The sequence below is a fragment of the Rhinocladiella mackenziei genome (assembly GCF_000835555.1).
Source record: "Rhinocladiella mackenziei CBS 650.93 unplaced genomic scaffold supercont1.8, whole genome shotgun sequence".
In the NCBI taxonomy this organism is placed as follows: Eukaryota; Fungi; Ascomycota; class Eurotiomycetes; order Chaetothyriales; family Herpotrichiellaceae; genus Rhinocladiella; species Rhinocladiella mackenziei.
This window is the reverse complement of record NW_013550597.1, coordinates 1,047,403-1,072,349: the sequence shown is the minus strand read 5'-3', so window position 1 is coordinate 1,072,349 and position 24,947 is coordinate 1,047,403. Positions and strand designations below refer to the sequence as shown.

Sequence of the window (24,947 nt, the reverse complement as noted above, 5' to 3'; positions counted from 1 at the left end):
CAGTAGTGATGATGACAGATCTTGATCTGCTCTGTCCCTCTTCTGATCTGTTTTGTTCCGCTGTGATAACACCGTCGTAGTGATGATTGTGAACCTTTTGAGTTTTCGGGTCTTGTTGATCAGGGATTGACCGTAACAGTGAACAAAAGGGGGATCATCTCAAGACAGCGTGGAATACTTGATGATGAGCAAAGAACAGAGCAACGTTGTCCGACTTCTGGATTTGGAGATCCAATATTTCTCAGCCGTGGGCCGGAGGGATCAACCCACACTGCAAGCATAGACTGCGTTGTCCTGTAGTACCGCTGGGTCGCCGTAACCACCCACTTACTGGTGTACGCGGATATGAGCGGAGAAAATGTCAACGTCAAACAGCGCGCGGTGCACAAGAAGGAGAGTATAAGAAAAAACGACAATAAACGTATGCAGAAGATAGCATGATGGCATGATAGCGTGATTGATCCATGGAACATGCTAAATGTGGCGAGGTGGCCAGGCGGCCACGGGGGAGAAGCGAAGTGAGAGCTGTATCTGTATCTGATCATCAAAAGAACCACGTTTGGTGTAGGGAGGTGCCATGTATCGAACCGTCGAGTGGCTTTGCAGATAGTCCACTGTCCTGCTTTTTCAGGAGATGGTAAGAAGCTTTATATCTGTATCCATATACCGATCCCGAATAAGGCGATGATGTTTCCTGGTCGAGGCAATGAGGCAACGATTTTTGTCCAGTCGATGTATTTTGCGACAAACTGGCGCGTCTCCGCTTCGCCGGCTGATGGAGAAGAGTAGAAGACGGCTTTACGTTGACATTCTCGTAGTCGACGACGAGGATTTGATCTGATCTAATCTTACCCGTAACCTGATATTTCCCTACCTAACTTCACTTCATGCATTTTGAAATCTGAAGGTCGAAAATAGAGCGTGGAGAGTAAGTCTGAGGTTCGTCCCGGGAAGGCGTCGGGCTCCACAACACAAGTGTCTGCCAGGGCCAAGGCTGTAGAGCTGTGCTCAGTATTCCGTGACAACAGCCGACTTCCAGCCTCTAGAGCCATGATGTGAATTTTCCAACCACGTTCCTCTCACGTAAGGCTGGTTAGGTGCAAGTTGTCCTTGAGTACCATTGACGTAAATTGTCCTTGTGCGAAAAGGCACCTTCGTCGTCATCTACAGCTATCCTTTGCTGTCTCAGGCTGAGAGGCACTGATGTGACCCTGATCTGTTTGCACAAGAGCGTTTGAAGCTGATAGAAATAGAGTAGGGGGGATTGGTGAAGGATCGACCGAACAGGGTCTGAAATCCCCATCTAGCTGGATACGCTGTTTCGCATGAAGATCGAATCGAGCGAAATCTTCGATCAGTAATCGCGTTCTTCTCGGGCCGCCTTGTCCGATTCTCTTCGTTCTAAGAAGGAAGTAGGTCATTGTTTCCAGTAGGACTGTGACACTATTGGCAGACGATAACCAAACGTTAATCTCGTAGATGATCGGGCGTCCCTAAGCATCACACGGCCGGAGCCGGTAGAGTAAAGGGTCAATGACCCCCTTTTTAGGGATCGTACCAATAGGCCGGTCGAACAATCAACCGATATTTCTCGACGCAAGTATGCACTGTATCATCAAGACATACCAAGCAAAGGCCAGCCTCTTCCATATGCTGACATGACGTGACTCCAACAGCGCGCGCGATTTCTTCTCTAAGCTCGAGGTTCCCGTTGAAAGCGATATGCATTGGTATGGATGTGTGGACTTTGCTGAGTTTTGGCTCCAAGGTGTTTTGTCCGCTTCATTTTGATATCCATTTTGTAATCAGACAATGAAAGATTTGTGGCGAGGAGTGATTCGGTCGAGCAAATACCAATTCGGGTTTGGCCCGAGGATGAAGACTTATCGGCTGTCATAATTACCTAGTGACGAAAGAAGGTCCTTGTGTTCCAAAACCAAACCTAAGAACGGTTTCCAGGCTTGAACCAGTTAGTTGATACCCAATTGAGAAAGAGACGTGGCTGGACTCTGGGTTGCTGGTGTACGGTGACATCTTGGCCCGCTTGATGATGAAACATGAAACACCATTCCTTCTCCCTTGATGATAAGTTTGGATGGTAGGTAGTATTCATCGGCTAAAAGTATAAATACGTGGCTGGGAGATCATTCCTTCGCTCCATTTTGTTCGCTGAATGAGCAAAGCCCAAGTCAGTTTCCTTATTTCGGTCGAAGTAAAAGACATCGGGGCTTGTCCAAGGTCAAGTGCCAAGTTTGAACCGTCCACCGTCCGACATGGGTCGTACAATTTGGCAGTCGTTCTATGGTCTGGTTCTTGCTAAGATTTTGGCGAAAAACCTGTGATTGCCCTTTGTGGTGTGCGCTCCACAGATTCGGGGGGACTCCGAGGTCACTAGTTGTAACTCTTTGTCAGATCAGTCCCACATGTCGAGAAGGAAATGGTCGAAGGATGAATTGTGAATATGTGTGACAAATACATGGCGGGGCCTGAATCTGCAACCGTGTCAGGCACCCCAAGAAGACCGGGCAATTTTTGCCAATGAGACAGAGTCTTGTTCTTGGCCAGAGAGTGGTGTCTCCTAACAAAGAATGCGAATGCATAGCGCAGGTCAGTTAAAGTAGAACTAGATAAAATGGTCTCACAGAAGGAGTCCAACGTTGACGGCCAATATCCATCAGCACTTGAGGTCCTCGTATTGGGGATTCCGTGATCATCTCTTACCAGGCCCCAGCGGAGGAAGAAATCAAATTTCGACCATTCGTGAGTGGTTGGTGGAAGCGGTCTGATAAATCCATCTAGATCCCATCTGAAGGTGCAATGTGGTCCCTTGACGATGACTCAGAGAATGCCTTGCAGATAAATGGTCGGCCTTGCCCATCCAAGGCTGGAGCGGGGCAAAAAGACGGCTCACGTACAGGACACGGGAGATTTTGATCTTGTCTGGGAAGAGGAATGGAGGATTTCCGAAGGGAGAAGTCCATGAACTCAATGCAGAGAGACGGGCACTGCAAAGTCTAGTAACGTGCCACGAAGAAACTAGCATGTGGCCAGCATGTGGCTGTGGACAAAATGTTGACAAAGCCGACGGATCGAAGACTAGAACCATGACGGAGATTTGGTGAGCATTCTGAGTCAGCGGCTGGGCCGCGACTTAAGCCAATAAGGGAAGCTTTGGAGATGAGCTCGAAAAGGGATAGGCGTCGGTTTGGGAATTTGTTTCGAGCCGGTCAGGGAGCCAGGATGCGTTCAGGTTTTCGTTGTTTGTGGTAGCAAGTCCGTCGATCAGTCAATCTTGATAATGATTTCTTGTTGAAGCAGTGGATAATCCAGCGTGGATGACAGAGCCCAAGGTATCGGATTGGTTTGGAAAGGAGCCATCCAGCATGAGACGGTCACAAAAACCGTAGTGAATGACGAGAATATGTAGACCCCCCGGATGGAAGAGAAGATGAACATGAAGGTCCCGAGCGACGTCTTGGACAAATGGGTAGGTAGTCATGTGACTTGAAATGTCAATACCGTTTGTCTGTGACCGGTCAGAGATGTGGTAAGCGTAATACGATACCGTCATGACCAGACTCGAAGGCGGGTTTTATGCAACCAGTTTATGCCAGCAGCCCGCTGGCCGCTCCAAGACGTTGATTCGGCGTTCTGGCTGTGCAGCCTGCTTTCTCGAGCAGAGAGTATCTTGTGATCTCATGTTTCCGTTTGACAAGAAAAACTCCTCATTTCCAAGACACAAGACACGATGAAGGAAACACTATGCACCAAAAGCGCCACAACGTCGACGTTTCGAGTTCTTGACGCATATTGAAACGCTAGGGCCCGTGTTTGAACTAGGGTGCGCTTGTCGTTTGTCGAAGCTGAACGGCCGTACTCTTGTCCCTTTCTCGTCAAGTCTGATTTCTCGGCTTTTGTCGATTACGACGCCCACGAGGCTTTGCGCGGGGAATGCATTGGCAGCGCTGCCGCCTTGGGCTTGACTGCTTTCATGTGTTCATGAAATGCCAGATTGCGCAGGCTTACCGAATACGATGAAACGCGCTGAGAAGTTGAGAGAGAAGCCGTGGCTGTGAGAGGGGAAAAAAGATAGGGCCTGACAAGTCGCCAGTGCTTTTACACTCTCGTATTCCTACAGTCCAAGGATTAATTATAACCCATCGTCCAATCGCATTCGGTTGCGTTGGCATTTCTTGTCGCGACTTCTGGCTGAAATGATCTGACTGATGCCTGAGAGCATAATCTGTCTTGGGAAGTTTCTTGTCTGCCCAGAATGATTGTCTTCTGTAGCTTTTTTTTTTTTTTTTCCCCGATGGATTTCTAGAAGGATGCAGTGGGAGACTTGGGTATGTGGCAGTGTTGTGCAAGTGTAGTATTTGACGGGCAGTCCGCATAGAAAAGTTCAAGGTCGCATCCCTCACCAATTCTGGACAACAAGTCACGATGGCCATCCCATCCTCCAAGCTAAGCTTCACTTATCCCCATTGATCCTGCCTTGCGAGAGTGTCCAGTTGGCAGCAGGGTTGATTCAGCTTTAGGCCCCAGGTGGGAAAAGGAGGTATCCAATCACCATCAGGGCGGGAGTGCAATGACCACCAGCCAACCCAGTAAGGAAGAAAAGGGTTTCTGAGTTCTCTTTGTTTGTTGCATTCTTGTCTCCCAAGGGTATAATTATTTAGGCGAGCCACCTTTTCCATTCGTGAACGCTTACAAGAAATACGAATAACTGGTGGTCCCCAAGATGAAACTATTGATCGCATCCGGTTAACTGCTCACCACTAATTTATGTCCGTGTCGACTTTGCTCCAATTGTGACTGTTTCTACGAATGAACAAACGTTCGGATTCGGGAAAACCGATTCCCGATACGAAATCTCAGACTTAAACGTTGATTGGGTCTAGCTGGGGCGATCGAGATGGACACAAAAGAGGAATCCACTCTTGTAGGAGGGCAGTTTGTTGACTGTTCTGTTGGTCAAATCAATTGATCGTCTCCCCTTCTCCCCCTTTTGCTTCAACTTGATGATCCCAAGGGTACTTGTAACTTGCTGCGTGATTTTCGCGGCCGCTTAACCTTAGATGTCTGGTGCAACTGGATTAGATTTAGTACGGGGCTGCCGGTCGGCGGGGTAGATGGTAAAGATGGAGAAATCAGAAATCACGAGATGATGAAAATCGTACATCGAGAGTCCAACGCCTTCCGGACCTCGTAAGTCTTCCGCCCTGAATCCTGGATTCGGCCTTGTGCTGGATGATGAGAAATTCGGAGACGGGGCTCATGTTCCGCCCCTTCGGCTTTTACTTATGGCCGATGTAATGCTGTTGCATCCGCATATCGCACGCACATCAGCATTTTCGTCCGAGCCCGGCACCGCAGCCATGGACATCAATTTTGGCAAGCTGAATAAACGCAAACGTATGGGACTTTATTTTCGGCGAACAATGTCGGTATGAGGCATTTTCCACATCACGAAGAGTCTCCCCCTTTTTTTCTACCATTTCTTCTGGAAAGTCGGCACACGCGTGATTTTTGACCTCGCATCCCTCCAGGATAAGACGAGATGCTGTGGACGAGTGGACGCGGCCCGCCTTGCTCTTGTTCTTGTTTGGTTGGCCATGTGGCTCCGTGGAACATCCATGGCATAATATCATGGGCAAGAATACTCGAATTGTCGAAGACACCGTCATGCATCGGCTTGCCATCTCGCTCCCAAGTGCTCACCATATCTCCCATTAACTCGAACGAGGCGTAATATCCACTACATCCTGTCATCTTCCGTCCCACGTGATAGGAAAACATTCTAGAAACGGGAGGAAAACCTATTGGTCCTAGCGAAAGGGAAAGGGAAAGGGAATTCTGCATGTCGGGTTTATTGTAGCCTCATATCTCCACATTTTTGGTCACGCTGCGTCGGGTCCCTCATGCTTTCCAAGCCTTGTGGACGGTTTTGGCGCCCCAAAGTTCGCCATGCTTCAGCAGCACTTGGTTCCTCCAATCCGGTACGTTGATCGCGTTGATGTACCGTCCCGGTTCAACGCAGAAGCCAGACCTTGGTCCTCTCGCGGGTGTCTCGGCGGTTGCTGCGGCGTTGATATACTTACCCGTGTAGAATTGGAAGCACGGCTCCGTGCTGAAGACATCCATGTGCAACTTGGTCCTGGGATGTGCAACGCTGACCAACGGCTTCAGCGGTCGTTGTCGAGTGTCGAGCGGGATGTTCTGGGGGTCTGGGTCGACAATGAAGCAATGGTCGATGTCAGGCTCCGTTGGCCCCAGGACGAAAGTTTTGTGGGCTTCCACGCCAGGGAAGTCTTCGATGGCACCCGTGGGAATGTCTTCCTGGTCCACAACTAAGTGTTTGGAGGTGTGCAGCGTCACATCTGTTCCTTCAATAGTTGGCCCATCGCTAAGGTTGAAATAGCTATTCTTCCGTGTCAACATAAGAGGCCTCGCGACGACGAATCGGCAAAGTCGACTTACCCGTGATTGGTAACGTTGATGACTGTTTCGTCGCATTCGGAACCAATCATCTCCACCTCGTACTCTGTTTCAAGCACGATTTTGGATACCGCATCTGCCTCCTCGGTCCAAGCGGTGTACCACACTCTCAACTCCACCGTACCAGGATAACCTTCGTCACCATCGGGAGACACGTAGGTGAAAAGTACGGCTTCTTTGCCATGATGATTAACCGGTTGCGGGCCGGTAAATTTCTTCTTGCCCCAGCCTCGGAGGCCACCATGGAGGTGATTATTCGCCTCATTGGCAGCGACCTTGTAAGATTTGCCGTTGAGATTGAATTCGGCATTTTTGATGCGATTGGCAACACGACCAATGGTCTCTCCAAAGAAAGGTGAGTTCGCATATGGTTCCGGTTGAGGATATCCCAGTACGATGTTATGGCCAGCAACTTTGAATTCTTGGATGATTGCTCCTTGTGGGAGGAAGGAGAAGCCCGATTCCGACGTCATGACCGTTGAATAAAAACCTCGATAACCGAAATGCAAGCAAATCCAAGTCGATTGGTACAAATAAAGACGTAAGTGAGAGATGGTAACTTTCTCTTTGGATGAATTTTGGAATCTGAAGTCTTTCTTCAGGAAACGTCAGGCTTTGGATATTGGCCCGGTGGACGTTGGCTCCCTAACCAACCAAAGACCGGTGGTCATTTATCCGGACCACCGCCTTTGAATTGGCCATGGCCTTCGGCTGAATTCGAATGGCGCGATGGACGTTCCAGGTGCGGAGAATGCGTGTTCCCAAACAAAACATTCAAAGATGGCATTCAATTTTCACCTCAAGGAATATGGATAAGGGACTGAATCAAGGCATGAGATGAAGTTGGTACAGTATGCCGCAAGGCTCTCACGGGCCACTTCACTAACTAGGTGTGTATTCATGGTGGCGGTGGTGGCTGAGAAGACTGTCGCTGCACTGCACGCGGCACTCTTCTGAGTCGACGTGTGGACGTCCGATATGCGTTGTCCGAACCTTCTACTGGGTGCGAATGCTTCTCCGGAACGACGGTACCTTGGGGGCGACTTTGTCCTGTCGATAAGGCACAATTATGATGTATACATATATACATATATCAAGCAGAATTGTGGAAATGCTGCATCAGAGTAACAATGATGTGATGAAGAAGGCAAAATCCTTCGTTGTCTCACCGTCTCAAAAATGGAGATTCCAAATTCCATGGCGACGAGGAGAAAGTGGATGTAGGTACTTCCGTTGACAGGGGCAGGAAATAAGTCAACGCCACCAGGCCTTATCCTTCGTATTGCAACTGCAAATTCTGTTGAGAAAAAAACCCCCTCCCTTACTACTTAAGTAGCTCTGTCAATGGCACTGACGACAGGCATGGAGTCTGGACTGATCCTGGATCTTTTTGACGCTTACTGAACCCGTTGCTTTGCATGCTTGCTAACCAGCACATCCGTGTCGGGAAATCACTCTCCTTGAGTAAAACGGTGCACACCTTCCAGGAGCTGTTGATCAGTCAGTTGTACAGATTCTGTGTAGCTTTCCATTTCAGCGACAGAACGAATAATGTGTGGGTGCAGAATGAATGCTGTTACAGACTCGGCATGGCGATCGCAAAGAGTAATGGCATTGACCACCAAATAGAGTTTTTGTGATGTCAATCGTTGCGTCGAAGTAGGTTTCTGAGTAACAGAAGGTCCATGACTTTCCCATGACAGAAACTGGCTCTAGTTGGGAACTCAGAAGGCGCTGTTATCTGCTTATGGGGCTTGCATGAGTAACTTGGTCAAGTAGGAAGGAGAAAGTATATGCAGCAAAGCGTGATTTACATTCACCATGGTCACTTGTGTATCGAGAAGAATTGTGGACATATTTCATGGTGGTGACGGTTTCGAAACCTGACTTGCACAACCTTTTGTCCTTTGGGATGTGTAGCCTTTCATCCATTATCCGTACCCACGTGGGACGATTTCCCGCCGTGCAGCATTAGGTATCGTATAGCGTATGTAAAAAGCCTTCATGGTGAGATGTACGCAGAGCATGCCAGCCCGCGTTTCCCCAATCTCACTTGCCAACCGATTGCTGTGAACGTCTTCTCCCAGACCCAATGCATTCCCTCGGATTGCGCCATTCTCCTTCAACGCGGCGCTTTGTGGGAAGCTAGCCCGCCCACCAGCAGGAAACTCAGCACTCCTTCAGTACGCCGAGTAGGACGTCAAGTTTGCCCAAATACAAAACAGAAGCCCCCGCTACAAAGTTGCAGTGGGAATCTTTCTCTCACACGCAGCTAGCCTCGTGTGTCCCAGAGCCCATTTCCGAATCCCCGCTTCCAGTGCCGGGACAAATATAGTCCCCCCAAACTGCCGTCCGCCCGCTTTTGGATGCAATACAAAATAGTTCATCAAGTAAATCATGATCCCATGCCACCCAATTATATCATTGCTGGGTTGAAATATCGTTGGAGATCTTCCTGACCGGCCCAATCCTTCATCGTCAGACACGGGTTGATGGCTGCGGGAACGATCTGATCTTGAAACATGCTCGTGGCGAAGACGTTCATATCGACCGAGGAGTCCATCATGGGGGATTCGAATTGGTTGATGAAATCCATACTGTCGTCAAACTCTGAAGCAGGGGTGTTCCAGCTCAGATTCGACTGGTCGTGAGGGTAAGTTTGAGACTTCGCGGGGGGGATCGCCCGGACATTTTGGGGATATGGGCTCTGGTTGGGAGGAGTCGGAGGGAATTGTTTGAGGGTGAATGGGTTGGTGAAGTTGGGTCTCTGGGCGACGGGCTCATAGATAGGTGAAGGAGCGCTGCTGTCCGAGTGTGAATCGTGCGAAGGTTGCCGTTGCATGAAGCCGGCGCCATCAGCGATCAACTTCTGCTGCAAGACTGTCAGGTCCTCCTCGAACACGTCGTTTGTAGCATGGCCCTCTTGCTTCAAGGCTCCCAATCTTTCAAGGATGTCGTGGGTCAAAGGCATGCCGTGGTTGGTTTCCTTCAAGGGCGAGCCAATCCACCCTTGGCCATTTTGCGTTCGCTTGTACAATTCTTGTAGACCGGCTACAAGCTGTGCCTGTTGGCTCTCGAGCATCTCCACGTAACTGTAGCCAGGCGAGTCAGGACGGCGGGGAGGATATGCCGGAGACCGTGGCGGCGACTTACCCCTTGGGATAGACCTTGTCGTGTGACTTCTTGCGCTCTCCAAAGACACAGATGGCATTATCTGCCTTGCACCGACTGCAAGGGCTGGCACCGTCACACTGGAGGATGTCAGCAGAGATATCGCGAAAAGACCCCGTATAGAGGCCGCCAAATGACTGACCTTGGATTTCTTTAGACGGCATCTGTCGCACGCCTTGCAAACTCGTTTTCGAATACCGCCGTCTAAAGGGGATGAAGGTTCCATTGGAGGAGTCATGATGGTAGCGCCCATCGCTCAAGGGATCAAAATATAGTGGGATGTATGCCTCCGGACCCGCGATGGCCGTACGGCAATGTTCGCCTAAGACGAGTATAGAGCACAAGGTCCGAATAGTACGGTATCACGCGAGAGGTAAGACTTGTTCAGGACCAAGGAATAGGACGAGGGCGAGTCAGTCGGCCGGTGAACAAGAATCAGATTAGGGAGGAGGGTGTGCACACCGTGTGGGAGGAAAGGCGTCGAGGCCATGAGGCCTTATATCGTTAGCAGGAGCTGGGTTAGTAAGATAGTAGCAGCAGCAACAGTGGAGCCTGGGACGAGCATGAGGCATCATTTGGTAAGGCGCTGGCAACGCGGCGAGAGATGCATGACCGGGGGGGGCAAGGGTGTGTAAGGTAGGGGTTCCACTGAAGCTAACATTAGCAGGGGGGGAAACAGACCAGCCCAGAGGGTGATGACATGATGGAAGTTGACTTTGTAGGCGTCATGACATGGGACCCCGATGGACATGGATTTAGTTTTCTTTTTTTTCCTTTTCTGTTAGAGCGAAATTTTAGCATCGTACCCTTTACAGGAACCCGATACCATCGCCATCGCCATCGCCATCGATGTCGGCGAGTCTCCATCCATTGTGCCTGGTCCGACCCTCGCAATTCAAACTAGAAACTAACTATCGGGGATTCGGCAACAAGACATGCCCAGCTGCTACGCCGAAAGGCGACAAATGTGCGAAGCAGCGAGGCTATGAACACAAAGATGATTGTCCTCTGGACTGGGATCAACAGTAGCATTTGCATACTGCTTGCGATTAGTATTTTTGCTCTCGTTCCGGAAGAATTTCATGATGGTTAAACGACTCCTCGGAGTAGTATTGCTTAGCACACACTGTAGATAGTATCGCACGGGTGCACCTTTCTGCCACTATGGGACGTTGCGAGATGACGAGAATGACCTACTAGGCGGAGAGCCTGAAAAAGACGCAGACACAAAAACAGCGGGGTTTGGACTCTGTTACTAGGGTATATTATTTTCTGTGACTGATACGGTATTTGCTGTTCAGGTATTGATGTCATACGGTCTCTCCCACACATTACAGATCGCAACTAGCCGTGCCTACAATAACTCCCTCAATCCGCCTCTTTGCCTCCGTACCTACCATGCCGCTTGCCTGGACATTCTCTATCTCTCGGTGGTCATATACTCGATAATCTTCATTCATACGCGTGCGCCCCTCTAACCCCCTCCCTGATCTGGAAAACCCCGCTCTTCATCTCATGCCAGCGTGCTCCTCTCCACTCGACGCCACCCAGCTCGGTATCTCTTTGTTCCCGTCGAGAACGTGTGCAGCATTACTCGGGGTCTGTCCACTAACCGTGGGCTAAGGAGGCTGGTGAGGACCTGGGCTGGTCTTTAGCTTGCCTTATGCAGCGTTATGCAGCACCTTGGCTTGGATTATCAATAATACGCAAAAAGAGTGCGTATTGCAAAGAAAAACCCAAAATCAAATCGGTCGGAATCTTACCGGACGGCATTTTGTTCTTCGTCCGGTCGGAAACCGGATCGTGTTTGCTGACGGTAGCGCAGTAGGGGGCTTGGGTGATCATGACTAACCTGTTAAATCTCGTCTACTTTTTTCAATTCCCCCCCAACCTGAAACTTGAGGGCTGTCCCTCGCTGCTATCGCATTTGCTCAAAACAGCAATACCCTTCCCCGGCTACAACTCGATCCAGAAGGAGCACGTGTTTGGCGCAACCCGTGACTGATCCCTTCGCAGGATCAATAGAGCCTCTTTACAGTCTTGCCCCCATCCAATCCGCAGAGCACGCATGCGAAGCTTGCTTCCCTTAGAGTCGACGCATCCTGATATACATCTGTTCATGCTCCCACGCCATCTAGACGGCCCCGAGTTTTGTAGGCCTGCCTGATGACGTCGTGGTTCATCATAAAGAATGTTTCATGCAGCCATAGCCGTCCAACACCCAACCATTCATCCACTCATTCCACAGCTTGGTGATACCCAGGGTTGACTTTTTGGAGCCCTTCTACCTCTGCAGGTCTGATACTTTGCGCAAAAGAAAGGTTCAACAGAATTGGCCAAGTTAGAGCTGGGACCGAGTCACCTCTTTGACGACACTTTCGGTCGCCGAACTCTTTCAGTCTCTCTCAACCCTACATCCCGTCGGCAATGGGTGTCAAATGGATCATCCATCTGTTCTCTAGAGATGGGACGAATTAGGGCCCGTTCCGAATCTCCGTCCTACCCCACGCCTTGCAAGTTGCTTGAAGCAAGCAAACAACCGCCTCGATCATCTCCAGCCCTCCCTAAAGCAGAGAGATGAGATGTATTGCCCGAAAATACATCTCCCAAAAGACAGGCATGCTGATTCAACAAACGTTGATCAATCCATCTCGCAGAGTCCTTCTGCGACCTTACCTGCTTGCATGAAACGTATTTGCAAATCGGCCGCTTCCCGTGGGTTTAATGCAAGTCAAACCGTCGCAAGTCCAGAAGCTCGCTGAGCAATGACTGTTCCGCCGGACCTGGCTATGAGCAAGGCTAGCTCTTGAATCATGGCTGCATCGTCGTTATACTCTGTTCTGGTCACTATTGCCCTGTTTGGCAACCTTTGCTCACCGAGAAAGTTAAAAAGGCGTAATTTTGCAATTGGCCTTGATTGCCGAGTCATTCGATAAAGGACTTGATCGTATTCCATGGCCAAGTCGTCAAAGTGAATAAACTTTTTTTTATTTCTTTTTTCCTTTTTCTCTTCTCTTTTCTCTCTTCTCTTTTTTTTTAATTTGAGAGTGTGTGGGGTGGGTGGTGTCCATTTTCCATTTTGATCCATCAGGGGGTATCTCAAGTCGAAATTCTGACCATGATTAGATCTGATCAAGCACCCACATACCATACTTCAACTCCCAAGATTTCGAATTTTCGTCCCTCATCACTTAGGGGCTCGTTCCCGAACGTAGGGCATGTCTCACTGACACCGTTGTTCAGCTCATCATCCAGCCATAGACCGTAGTGACCGTCACCACCCCCAATGGATAGATAACTGGATTCGCAGTAAATCAAGAAGTCATTGACTCCACTGTACGGAAATGCTTTGAACCGTATGCGATCCGGAGTGGAGGTGCCCGAACGATTCGGTGGCGGTTGTAAATGTGGTGTTGATTCTTTGGTCACTGACACAGGGGGTGGCAATGTGTCGGTAGATGTTGAAGGGGTGCGACGCTCGCCACGAACTGTAGTCACTCGTTGAAGATTCGTCGTGTCGGCGCTTGGGGGAGGAGGTAGTCCCGCCAATTCAAGGAGATCTTCAGAGTGAGAGTGTGGGTTGCTGTCCAAACTTGCTGATAGGTCTCTCAGGGTGGGCAGAATGCTGGCACGCCACAGAAAACATTCCCCCGTGCCAAAGTAGTGCAGAGAAGGTTTAGGTGAATCTGAGAGGTATGCACCAAACACGGAGCCACTGGCGGAGGCCGTAGAGCTATCTTTCACTACCAGCACATAGCCCGAGCGTTGAGTGTATGTAGAGACATGGGCACAATGCTCGTAAAGAGTGGCCAACGAGGAGCCATGAGCCTCTAATGAGTATGCCAGTTTCCAGTGATCAATGAGTTGGAGTCGTGGAGGGATCAGCAGTCGAATCTCTTCAGCAAGCGACCGGGTCAGGAGGAGCGACTCTGCGGCACTGGGTGACAAGGAATGCCTCAACTCAAGAGGGGTGAGTGGAGGCGGCTGAAAGGGAGACTGAGTTCTTCTCGGAGGGGTATAGACACCTGACGATGACGACGGGACGGCCGGAGCGTCGAGAAGTCTGCCAACCGGATGTTCAGGAGGCTCTGTCATGCGACGATAGAGGCTCGATACGACATGCTTGACGGGGTAGGCTAGGTAGGCCGCTGAATTGGGATTGTATGGATTGTCTGCCAATGTCGGGCGTGAGTTGTGACGCTGTATCGAATCTCGCCTATCTGAATCTTCCTTTGAGGCCATAAGAGAGAGATGTGGAACAAGATTTGGCTGTCGATGTTGATGGGAAGTAAGACACCAGAGGGAGGGGGGTTGACTTTGGTCAGGAGACTTTGGTGACGATGTGTTCTTGAATTTTGTTTTTTTAAATCCGATTGGGAAGCGCAGGCGATGGCGCAGGCGGAGAAAAAACGTGAGAGATGTTTCAGCCTCGCAGCTTGCGGTAGAAAGGGAGCGTCAGGCTAAACTTGAGGTGTACCTGGCACTCAAAGTTTAAACCAGCGAATGGCTTAATTGGAGCCTTAGGCAGAGAATCCTGATGTTTGAGCCTAATCAGGCCAGCCTGTTTTCCAAATCCAGGCGCCCGTTGCGTCATGGCCGAAACGGGTCTTGTTTTCTCTGCCTGCGCCTCCATTTCAAAAGCAAACATGGAACCCAAGTCCAATACCAATAACCAACACCATTCTGTCCAGCAAGATTAAGCACATCACTTCAGTGTCTGCAGCCTCATGATTGTACTCTAAATTTCTTCTGTTGACAACTATCCGAGATCTCTTCTTTGAGGTACCTTGATTCTGTGAGGTGTGCTCGCTTTGACGCAGCTTAGCGGCAGTACCCCGCCACAATGTTTATGATCAAAAATGGTATGTACCCTCAAATCACAGCCCACAAACCCCCTTCCACTTCTCCTCCCCCCTCATTAATCAACCCGAATCCTCCATTGATCTGTATTGCTTTGCTTCCAGTCAGCAAGTATCTCTTCGGAGACGCGTCCAAAGAGGTCATCACCGAAATCCCTCAGGGTCAACTTTACCTCGTCCGCCCTCTCTCGCCCAAAGGCTATTCCGAACTCATCTACAAAGACGCCGTCACCACCATAAGACGAACCGGGCAAGAGTTTCAATATCAGCTGGTCGTTCAGCGTGCGTATGAGGAGGGAGAGGAAGAGCTCGCAGATGACGAAGACGACGCCACTGAAAGTCTCGATAAGGACGAGAAAACCTTCCTTCTCGATCAGAGTCTGCACTTCAGGTCTGAAAAGAGATCTGGTGGTGAATCAGTTCTTGCCTGGCGTGATTTGAGTGGGGATCCCGGAGACGTTTACGAGTTTGTTTGTGACGCTTCGGTTCAAGAAGAAAAGATTCACACCTTTATCCTCGCAGCTATAGACTGCCAATTCGAAAGAAAATACCGCAAGTCTGCACATAAAGCGACTGAAGCCGAACTTCAGGAATTCAACTTTCACGACGAGGACTCCATTCCAGCTGCAAGCTCGATTTCTGCCCCGATCGACCCAATGCCTACCTCTAGGGAATCAGCCGAGCGGATGGCGAAAGACGTCAAATCTCCCAAGAAAGCGAATGGTTCCCAAGCGAGGGACATTACGACAGGTCCCACAGAACCACCAGTCGCGAAAACAGCCCCTAGCTCTGGGGAGGTCCTTACAAAGCAATCTGCGGAACTACATCTCTTCGATTTCCAATCAGGCACATTCATTCTTCAGGATCCATCTGTGGTGGCGGTCGTCACCGATTTAGGTAATTGGCGATACTGGCTGCAAATATCGAGTTCTGATGGGCGAGAATGGCTTGGTCAAGAGGTTGTCGCTGATATCAACCCCGTCTTCAACTTCGAATATCTATCGGCCATCTTCAATCATTACACCGATGATGGATCAGCCTACTCTTGGTTGCTACGAGTTCGTGACCAATCGATCCTGGAACAATTTCAAGAAGGTATCATGCAAGCATTGTGGGAGCAACTGAATGAGATGAAATGGGCAAAGGTCAAAGATCAAGACCGCGAATATGTAATCGAAGCATTCAATGATATGACATTGGGTGATGCTCCAGAAGCAGAGGAAGAGTTACTCGAAGAAGAAGAAGAAAACGAGGAAGAGAGTGAGGGCGGTGAACAATACGATGAAGACGAATCGGAGAATGATGTTGAGCTGGACAACAGAGACGGCAACGTTAATTCACAATTGGCTGTTGGAACTAAACATGATCGGTCATTTGTTGTTCGTGGCTCTAAGATTGGCGTTTTCAAACATCTCCCAAACCGCCATCTCGAATTCACAACAAATATCTCCAAAGTTGAGACTCCAAAGGGACGATTGTTCCAGCCGACCAAGGTCATGCTGCATTCAGAAGATCAGAACATGGTTCTTCAGGACAGCGGCAATCCGAACTCCCTATATCGCATGGACCTGGAATATGGTAAAGTTGTGGATGAGTGGAAGATCCATGATGATATCCCAGTGACGAACTTTGCCCCCGAAACCAAATTTGCCCAGCAGACGTCTGCGCAGCCTTTCATTGGCCACAGCAGGAACGCCCTCTTCCGGATCGATCCTCGCGTTGCTGGCAACAAACTCGTGGAAAGTCAATTGAAACAGTACGTGTCCAAGAACGACTTCTCTGCTGCAGCGACCACAGAAAAAGGCCACATCGCGGTTGCATCAAATAAAGGTGATGTCCGTCTCTTTGATCGCCTCGGGGTCAACGCCAAAACCCACATTCCCGCCCTGGGTGAATCTATTATCGGCCTCGATGTCAGCGCCGATGGTCGATGGATTCTTGCAACATGTCGTACATACCTTCTCCTCATTGACGCTCTTCAAAAGGAGGGCAAGAACGAAGGCAAATTGGGTTTCGAGAGATCCTTTGCTAAGGACAGCAAGCCTCAGCCTCGTCGTCTTGGCCTGACACCCAGTCACGTGGCTCAATTCCAGCACGAAACGCGCGCCCCGTTGTCATTCACCCCCGCCAAATTCAACACAGGACCAGATAGCACGGAGACCAGCATCATTACTTCAACAGGCCCATTCCTCGTGACCTGGAGCCTCAAGAAGGTTCTCGCCGGAAGCAAAGACCCTTACCAGATCAAGCGTTATAGTGCCCAGGTGATGGCGGATAACTTTGAGTTCGGCTCGGATAAGAATGTCATCCTAGCGCTGCCAAATGAGGTCGACATGGTCAGCCGGAGGACTTTCAAGAAACCCACGAGAGAAAGTATTGCAGGGCCAGGGGCCAGAATTAGTGCAGGGGCATTGGCGGCGCCGAGACGGAGTGGAAGGCAGAGCCATTTGAAAGATGAGATCGTGAATAGTCCTTACTGAAAGAACTCCGGACGGAGAAGTGAGCGAGAGCGGCGTGACTGGAAAGGAACGACGCATAGAAATAGGAAGAGGGATATCTTCTATCTCTCAAGAACCGGGGGTGCCACAGGGTAGAAAGGGTTAGGCCTGGGTCAGGCCGTGCTAGGCGGATCTTTTTATTCCCCCTGTTGTTGACTTATCACATACGATCGATTTTCGCACGTTTTTCCAAATCCCCCTTTTTCTGTTGATGGATTTGATCTCGATACTCCTCAATACCCGGAGGATGACGGTGATGGCGATGATATGAGGAAAGATGCACGGAGGAACGGAATAGTTAAGTCGCTATTGGCTGGTACGATTCGAACTGAAGATGTTTGAAACCTGTGTCTCCTCTGATCCTTTGAGACAGCGAGGAAGCTTGGTGATTTCGTTCGGGCATTCTTATATCTCTTACTTCGAGAGCAAGAATATGCTGATGAGCGTAATTTGTTTAGGAGCAATTTGCGGCATGCGCGGATTGGAAATAGTGATGTCTTTGCTGATCCACGTCCAGCTGTGGAGGAGGGATTCGTGTTCTGAAGAGTCCTGAAGTGGATAGCCTTCATAATCGGGGAGATTCGGTTGGATTGAGCCAAGCTGTCACATCAACGAGGCAATGCCATCGCATAGAGATGTCGATGGAGAATGCCGGATTAGCATTGACATCGTCGCTTCCGCAGAATGTTCACCTTTGACTGTTAAGGTTGAGTTCCAATTATGTCGAGTTTTTGTGGGGGGTTTTCCCACAGGGTGCTGTACCAAGTCTGCCATTCTCTTATCCACGGGAGAAACATCGTTGGAAGGCGATGACAAGATCTCGCCAAGTAGTTCGAAATACCTCAAGAGATCTTGAAACAAGCTGACCTTGCCTCTCTGGCAAGCTTACGCCTTGGCTGATCAAGGGACGTATTTGGGCATTTGGGTTGGGATATTGATGTCGACGAATGTGGTCATCCAGAAGTGACCAGCTCGGCTCATACTCAGTCCTCGGCGTCTTTCGCCTCGTGGTCAGGAGACTCCATAGTATTCTCACATTTCGCGCGTAATTCGTTAACACCACCAACACCTTTCCACTGATCCAACAGACCAATAACGGACTTATACTCCTTCATGGCAGCATCCCTTCGACCTTGGGCAATCATGTTCTGCAATCGAGACGGTGCGTCTAGTGCCCACTGAACGGTCTCTTTTTGCCTCCTCTTTTCCCTCACCTCTATCGATTGTTTCATCCCTTCTCGCTCGGCCGGATTCAATTCCTTGACCACCTTCAACAATCCGTCCAGCTTTTCTTCTAGCTTCTGCACGCCATCGAATCCGGGGCTCGGTTCCCTCTCTCTTCCTAGCACACTGGACCGATCTGCCCCTTTCTTGTGCATGCCCTTCTGCACCTCCGCAATGGTCTCCACGGCCTTGATCAATTTGCTGTAGTTGTCGTATACCAATGCTTTCCTCTCACCGTCAAGGTTTCTGATCTCGCTGACTAGCACACCCTCTGTTCTCAGAATGTCACGTAGGCTGGCGGTTTTCAGCAATTCGGACACGTAAGCTTTGGCGTCAAAAGTGGGGTGATCCATTTGGGTTGTTAAGGACGAAGGTTCCGGTACAGGGGCGGAGGACGTAATTGTAGAGTCAGACGCGTTGGACGCAATACTCGCTGTCCGACTTATATTTAGGTCCTGAGATGCGCCGGAGGGGGCTCTAGATTTGAGATTATAGTAATCACGCAAGGCGGCGCGGTTACGACGCTGCGTCGTGGTGGGTGCAGGTATAACATTTTGTTGGAGGGCGGGAGAAGAAGCATTGTTCCTGGGGATTTCGATAGAGGGTCGAACGGAGGATGAGGGTGTATCGTTGGCGCCGGGGGTAGAGGGCGAGGTGACTCGATGGATAGAAATTGCCGGAGATTCACTCCGGGGAGAGGTAATGGTAGCCATGTTGAGAATATATGGTGAGGAGGTACCTGACTACATGACGCGAGGCATGGTGCGGGAGAAGTTGTATGAAGGACTGAAGTTCAGGTACTCATCAGCCTTGCATCACCAGCCTTGTGGGCCGATGTTTCTCCGACGACAACTTCATCGCAGTCCTTCAACAATAACCTTGTGCCAGCCACATTTCACCCTCAACAGCCCTATAGGACACTCATTTGTCTATACTGCGACAGCCAAGTAGGAATCGCTGCATATCACTTATTCCGGACCACTTGCACCTGCTATAGTTCGCGAGAGTTTATCCCAGGCGCACCATCCTGTATTAACAGTATGGCATGAGTCTAATCAACTTGCAATTCCTGCGAAGTCACTCCAAGTTGAGAAAGGAGAGGGAATAAGGGAGTCGCGTACACCAGCAAGACTAAAAACGGAAAAGGCCAAATTTGGACTGATCTATTGTGCACAATGACGCCTCTCCACCCTCTCCACGACCAAGTTTCCTCCACACTGCAAACCCGCCACCATCTTCCCGTCAACGTGCAATGGTTGAGCTCGTCCCTCTCGTCACGAGGCCAGAATCTAACCCCCCTCCCCGCGCTGGTGTCCACGGCCCATTTCCGCATTCTAGCTAGCGATATCACGGCGTCTCTGTTGCCTCGAAGCGCGGCGGATGCTTTTCCCGAGAACGTCGCGGATGTGAACATCAAGGAACGCCGGCTCGAAGGCACTGTCATCGTACAGGTCCTCGATGTCATCGATGTTGGAAGTAGTAAGTGGAGTCAAGTCGAGGCGATTGAGCGCATCGAGCGCGGAGAGGAAGTGCGTGGCCGAGAGGTCATCCGGACAGTTGATGTAATGACGGACGATGAGGACGGCGATGCAAATACTGGCGCAGCAACTAGGCAAACAGGCACAAACCCAAACAGCACGGCGTCGCATACCTCTACATCTACAAACGCTCACACGAACGCGAGCAACAAATTAAGTTCAGGACCGCACAAGCTGCTTGTTCAGGATGCACGGGGAACCAAAGCCCTTGCGTTTGAACTCGTCAAGATCCCGCGTCTTGCTCTATCCATTGCAGCATCTGCATCCGTTCCCGTTTCCCAGAATCAAACACCCACACCGGCCACTTCAAGCATGTCGGTCGACTCAGGCATGTCCATAGGCTGCAAACTGCTCTTGCACCCGGGGACGGTGGTTCGGAGAGGAATGGTCATGTTGCGGCCGGAAGATTGCGTGGTGATGGGTGGGAAAGTTGAGGCGTGGGATAAAAAATGGAAGGAAATGCGAAAGCAGCGCTTGATAGCACTCGTGAACGAAGAAAATGCTACCAATGCCTCTGATGGTGGACAGGGACAGGAAGGATGACGAGCGACTGAAACGAATGAAGCAATCATCGAAGTCTGGTTTCGAGGCACATGGACCCAAGTCGCCCCTTTTGCTTTCATCTAGCCTGGTAAAAGGGTCAGTTCATTCCTAGTCGTCGCCAGCATGGCACATCACGCCAGAATCCAGCAATCAGCGTCCACAAACTCTTCGTCACGAAGCCCCAGAAACCACGTTGGACCTCCACGGCGCGAGCATCTTCGCCCTAAGAAAGTCCTCCTGCATCCCAGTTCCTTCGCACGCTTTGGCCAGGTCATCTGCGGTCAGATCCCCACCGGGAGGAATTTGTCTATTTGCATTGAGAACCGCCATTTCCGCCGCATAGGAGCCCCTAACTTCATCCGGTGCGGTGAGCTGCGCAAGTTCAAGCCAACCCTGCGGTTGCCCCGGTGCTAGCATGATCCCAGTAAGAGCATCTGCAATCACGGCGGTTTGATCCAAATTCCCATTCTGCGAAGAATTTTGGGGTTTGCATCCGACGACCCCAGCCAGGACCTTGGTGACTTTAATTTTGTCCAGGACTCCTGTTTCATCGTCTCGTCTCAAAGCTTTCAGATCCTCCTCGACCGCTTCGATGACTTCTTCGTTCTCATCCAATAATCCGGTAACTGCCAGGAGAGCGACAGCTTGTACATGGTCTGGACACCTTTCAATCACATTAAAGAGTTGTGATCGTGCTGCTTCCTTCTCTGCCGTCCCACCCTTCGCCCATAGAACTGGCGCGAGCATGCAGACGACATCTGGTTCCCCATCGGATTCCTGAAGTGCCACCTCAAACTTTTTGATTGCGTTTTCGATTTGATGGAGATGACTATGTGCAAGACCCGCAGTGATATGAGCGGAAAGTCGCCATCTTTGTCGAATCTCTGCATATGCTGGGCCCAATTCACCCTCATCACCTGATAAATCAATGGCCAGCTCTGCATTCGACAGAGCTTCAACAAAATTGCCGATCGCAAGCTGTGCACGAGCTAGATCCGCCTTTGCCTGCGCAAATCGGACTCGATATTTGTCTGATTCTGATTTCTCATATTCGGCTTCAGCTGCGTCACAGACTTTTCCAAGAGCTTCAACACTTGTCGAATAATCACCAGTACGCTCCGCGAACAGCGCCATCAAATGTGTTGCTATCATGTCGCATGGATGCTGGGCATGGTATTGACGCATGGCAAAAAGTGGTTGGAGAAGAGCACTAACTTCTAAAGACCGTGAAGGATCTTTGAGGATGTGGTCAAATGCCGATACTGCGTAGTAGCGTTTTGCCGGCAATAGAGAAGAATCTGCTATTTCAAAGGCATGCATGAATAGTCCTCTGGCTTCATGAAGGCTTCCAAATAATGTTGCTAGGATTCCTTGTCCGATCCATGCTTCCGCGTATTCTGGATCTTCCGATTGAGCTCGTGTGAAAGCCTGATTCGCCAGTTGATTGTCGTTGTTGACTAGGTAGAGCACTCCTAGGTCTGTCCACGTCCTCGCGCTATGATCATTCAGGTACAAGCTGCGGACGAAGGAGTGCTGAGAAACCCTTGGACTGAGCGTCATCGTCACCACTCCGAGCGCGTTCCAAAATTCAGAATTGCCGGCCTCTAGTTCGATTGCTCGTTTGAAGCATTTCATGCTTGCTTTGAGGAATCTTCGAGGAGGTTTCTTTCCTCCGTCAAGCTTCGATAACCGATCTCCAGAAATGTATGCTTGATATTCAGCCCAGCCGAGGTTGTACCATGACACGGCTTGGGCGTGCTGGTCAGTCGAGGATACATGGATGGCTCGTTTGTGAGCGAGGATCGCGGCGAGTAGACATTTGTCAGGCAATTTCGAAGAAGGCGTATTCGCTTCCCTGTCTCCTTCAACATCGGCAATCATCAGCAGGTCAATATTGACTTTATCGACGTCGGCGAGAATGCCAAACTCGTCCACGAGAGAAGTCCGCAGCAAGGATATTATTGTTTGAATGTCTACGGCGCCGGCATATAGCTTCACCTGTCCGAGCACAGAACAGGCATCACCGACCGATTTCCATAGATTGAAAAAATTGGTTCTTCCCTGAGTGATCTGTCTCGCTACTTCAATGGCATGTGTTGCAAGCCTGACCGCCTCTCCGAACATGCCGAGAGCCACCTTTGCCCAAGCACTTTCCGATATCGTCTGAAGCAGTGCAATAAGAACTCCAAACTCTCGGGGTTTCAGTTCAAGGACATCGTTGTAGGCTCCGATGGCTTCGTCGAAGGAACCCATTTCACGCTGAACGTTGGCAAGCATGTACTTTGCAAACCAAGTCTCTTCTGGTGATAGACCGTGGTCGATACTCTCGGCTTTGGCGAAGGCTCGTGTCGCAGCTACGTGACGACCAGCATTGTGATAGCTCTCTCCCAGACCAACCCAGGCGTAATAGTCGTCTGGAGTAATTCTCAACGCGGCCTGAAAGGACACAATGCTCTGCGAATACTGTTGCTTGTTCATCTGGACCACTCCTAGCGCGGAATACGGCCAGCTATATGCCTTCTTCTTGGACCCCGGTGCAGGTTTTGCTTTCCCCGACGCCACGACTCGTTGCGCGACCAATTCGACAAGATCCCATTCCGCGCTGTCTGCAAAGATTTTGGACAGTCGATGAGCGGCCTCGAGCTCGGAAGTCGACAGTTCGAACGCCTTTTGGAAGGCCACCCGTGCTCGTTGCTTGCTCTTGCCATAGTCCTGAAAGTAGATTCCAAGCAGAGTGTAGGCCGGAGCATAACTGGGATTCGCCTTGACTGAAGCGATGAGATATTGATAAGGACCGTTCTTGTCTTTTCTTGCAACCGCAGATGTGTTGACGTGCCACTGACAAGACGCGATGCGATAAAGCGTGACTGATTTCATGACCAAATTCGGGTGCTTTCCTGATTCGATGGACGAGAGTATTTCTTGCAGGTCATGAAGACCCTCGTGGAGTTCGCCATTTTGAGCCCGGCACCAAGCAAGTTCGAGCTTGATACGGATATTATCAGGATCGCGTTCTGCGGATTGGGCCAGGAATTTGACGGCTTCTGCATAATCTTCGTCCTCTTCGAAAATCAATCCGACGCCGAGCAATGCTGCCGTGAGCTTTGGTTTCCGTCGAAGAATCTCTTGGTACAGGTCTTTCGCTTCAGGATGATGTCGTGGAGATTGAAAGGTAATCAGAGCTTTCGCGAGGATGAGGTTGACTCCGTCAATGCTGTTTTGCAGTTTGACTGCGTACCGGCCCTCCGCCTCCTTGTACAAAGCCTGCGCTTTTCGAGCGACCTCGGCACAGCTTTCCCACTCTTCCATGTGGAGATACGTATAAGCCATGATCCGATGAGCAAGCACTGATTCCGGACAGTCATCAAGCCCTTCACTCATGACGACGAGTTGCTCCGCTTCACTGAATTTCGCAGCAGTCTCGTCGTCTTTGTTCTCCCCGGCGGGGACATGAGGAAATGGGGAACAATCACTGTCAAGAAAAGCGCGAAGGACCTTGCTTAATCCATCGTCGGGGAAAAAGCCGATATATTCTCGGAGTATATTGACATCCCATTCCTGAAGGTCTTCAGCATCGACCCATTCCAATGCAGTCTTCCAAGCCGGAGGGAATGGCTGTTTGATGATGACCATGCCATTGGCGACATTCAAGATTTTGTCCCGTTGAGCAGGCTTGGCCTCCTGAGGCATAACAAGCAAGTTGTCGTACATGCGTTGAAATAGTTTCTGTTCGAGATCGTGTCGCAAATCATCATCTCGAGTCCATTCAATGAGCGTGGCATACTTTTCCTCAATCTGGAATTTAGTGATTGCCTCGGCCTTGACTTGACGAGTTACTTGTTCGAATTTAGCTCCCAACATCGTTCGTCTTTCGCCAATTTGTGTATTGACCCACCCTTTCTCTTCTGCTTCGGCCGACTCAAGAATACGCTGATATGCCAAGTTTGGTGGCATAACACGGCCTTCGAGTGTTGGATAAAGGCTTGATGTTGGTAGTATTAGCTCCAGTGCTCGTCGATATTGTTTACGGCTTCCATGCTTCCTTGCAAACAGCTCATACTTGTCAATGACACTTTGGCATTGTACGCGGTCTTCCTGCTGCGCAAAGATCTCTGCTAATTTGAATGCTGCATCGTGATACTGGTCCACTTTGGCACTGCCTTGTTTTTCATACAACGAAATCAACCCTTTGAGTGACTGGACATCTTGAGGTTTGAATTCTGCAGCTTTGAGGATGGCTTTTTCTGCAGCTTCGAGATCTCCTAGCTTCTCTCTGGCAAATCCAAGGAAGAGCAAGGCTGTATGAATTTTGTCATCTTGTTTGAGAAGATCTTCGGCCTGGTCAGCGGCCTTTGCGAAGTGGCCACCGTCCAAAGAGACCTTGATGGCCTTTAGGGCCGCCTTCGAGGATGCCATCAATGGCAAGACAGAAATCCACAGCCAGGGCCTGCGCTGAAAAGATCCCAATGGTCAAGGAGAGATGCGAGTGCATGCAAAGTGAAGGAGGTCCGCCAAATGGAAAGGGCTCCAACAACGGTAACATTGCTCGGCACCAAATGCGCCAGTCCCGTAATTCTGCTGCTCGGAATGTCTCTCAAGTGTCAATGTATATTCGT

General features: G+C 50.1%; 7 protein-coding genes across 7 annotated transcripts; 2 read left to right on the top strand and 5 right to left on the bottom strand.

The window, feature by feature from the left end:
• Positions 1-5,919: 5,919 nt before the first annotated feature.
• Positions 5,920-6,971, bottom strand: Z518_09997 (uncharacterized protein; the record flags this gene model as incomplete). The annotated part of the gene is made up of 2 exons (XM_013412614.1): positions 5,920-6,421; positions 6,481-6,971. 2 exons carry the CDS (start codon positions 6,969-6,971, stop codon positions 5,920-5,922), a joined length of 993 nt encoding a protein of 330 aa, XP_013268068.1.
• Positions 6,972-8,914: 1,943 nt separating this feature from the next.
• Positions 8,915-9,922, bottom strand: Z518_09996 (uncharacterized protein; the record flags this gene model as incomplete). The annotated part of the gene is made up of 3 exons (XM_013412613.1): positions 8,915-9,590; positions 9,652-9,749; positions 9,812-9,922. 3 exons carry the CDS (start codon positions 9,920-9,922, stop codon positions 8,915-8,917), a joined length of 885 nt encoding a protein of 294 aa, XP_013268067.1.
• Positions 9,923-12,801: 2,879 nt separating this feature from the next.
• Z518_09995 (uncharacterized protein) lies at positions 12,802-13,911 on the bottom strand (the record flags this gene model as incomplete). Its single annotated transcript, XM_013412612.1, has 1 exon — positions 12,802-13,911. The coding sequence occupies one exon, from the start codon at positions 13,909-13,911 to the stop codon at positions 12,802-12,804; it is 1,110 nt and encodes a 369-aa protein (XP_013268066.1).
• A 601-nt stretch (positions 13,912-14,512) lies between these two features.
• Positions 14,513-17,008, top strand: Z518_09994 (uncharacterized protein; the record flags this gene model as incomplete). The annotated part of the gene is made up of 1 exon (XM_013412611.1): positions 14,513-17,008. The coding sequence occupies one exon, from the start codon at positions 14,513-14,515 to the stop codon at positions 17,006-17,008; it is 2,496 nt and encodes an 831-aa protein (XP_013268065.1).
• Positions 17,009-18,009: 1,001 nt separating this feature from the next.
• Positions 18,010-18,963, bottom strand: Z518_09993 (uncharacterized protein; the record flags this gene model as incomplete). Its single annotated transcript, XM_013412610.1, has 1 exon — positions 18,010-18,963. The coding sequence occupies one exon, from the start codon at positions 18,961-18,963 to the stop codon at positions 18,010-18,012; it is 954 nt and encodes a 317-aa protein (XP_013268064.1).
• Positions 18,964-19,425: 462 nt separating this feature from the next.
• On the top strand, positions 19,426-20,331 carry Z518_09992 (uncharacterized protein; the record flags this gene model as incomplete). The annotated part of the gene is made up of 1 exon (XM_013412609.1): positions 19,426-20,331. The coding sequence occupies one exon, from the start codon at positions 19,426-19,428 to the stop codon at positions 20,329-20,331; it is 906 nt and encodes a 301-aa protein (XP_013268063.1).
• A 171-nt stretch (positions 20,332-20,502) lies between these two features.
• On the bottom strand, positions 20,503-24,747 carry Z518_09991 (uncharacterized protein; the record flags this gene model as incomplete). The annotated part of the gene is made up of 1 exon (XM_013412608.1): positions 20,503-24,747. One exon carries the CDS (start codon positions 24,745-24,747, stop codon positions 20,503-20,505), a length of 4,245 nt encoding a protein of 1,414 aa, XP_013268062.1.
• Between the last annotated feature and the right edge of the window lie 200 nt (positions 24,748-24,947).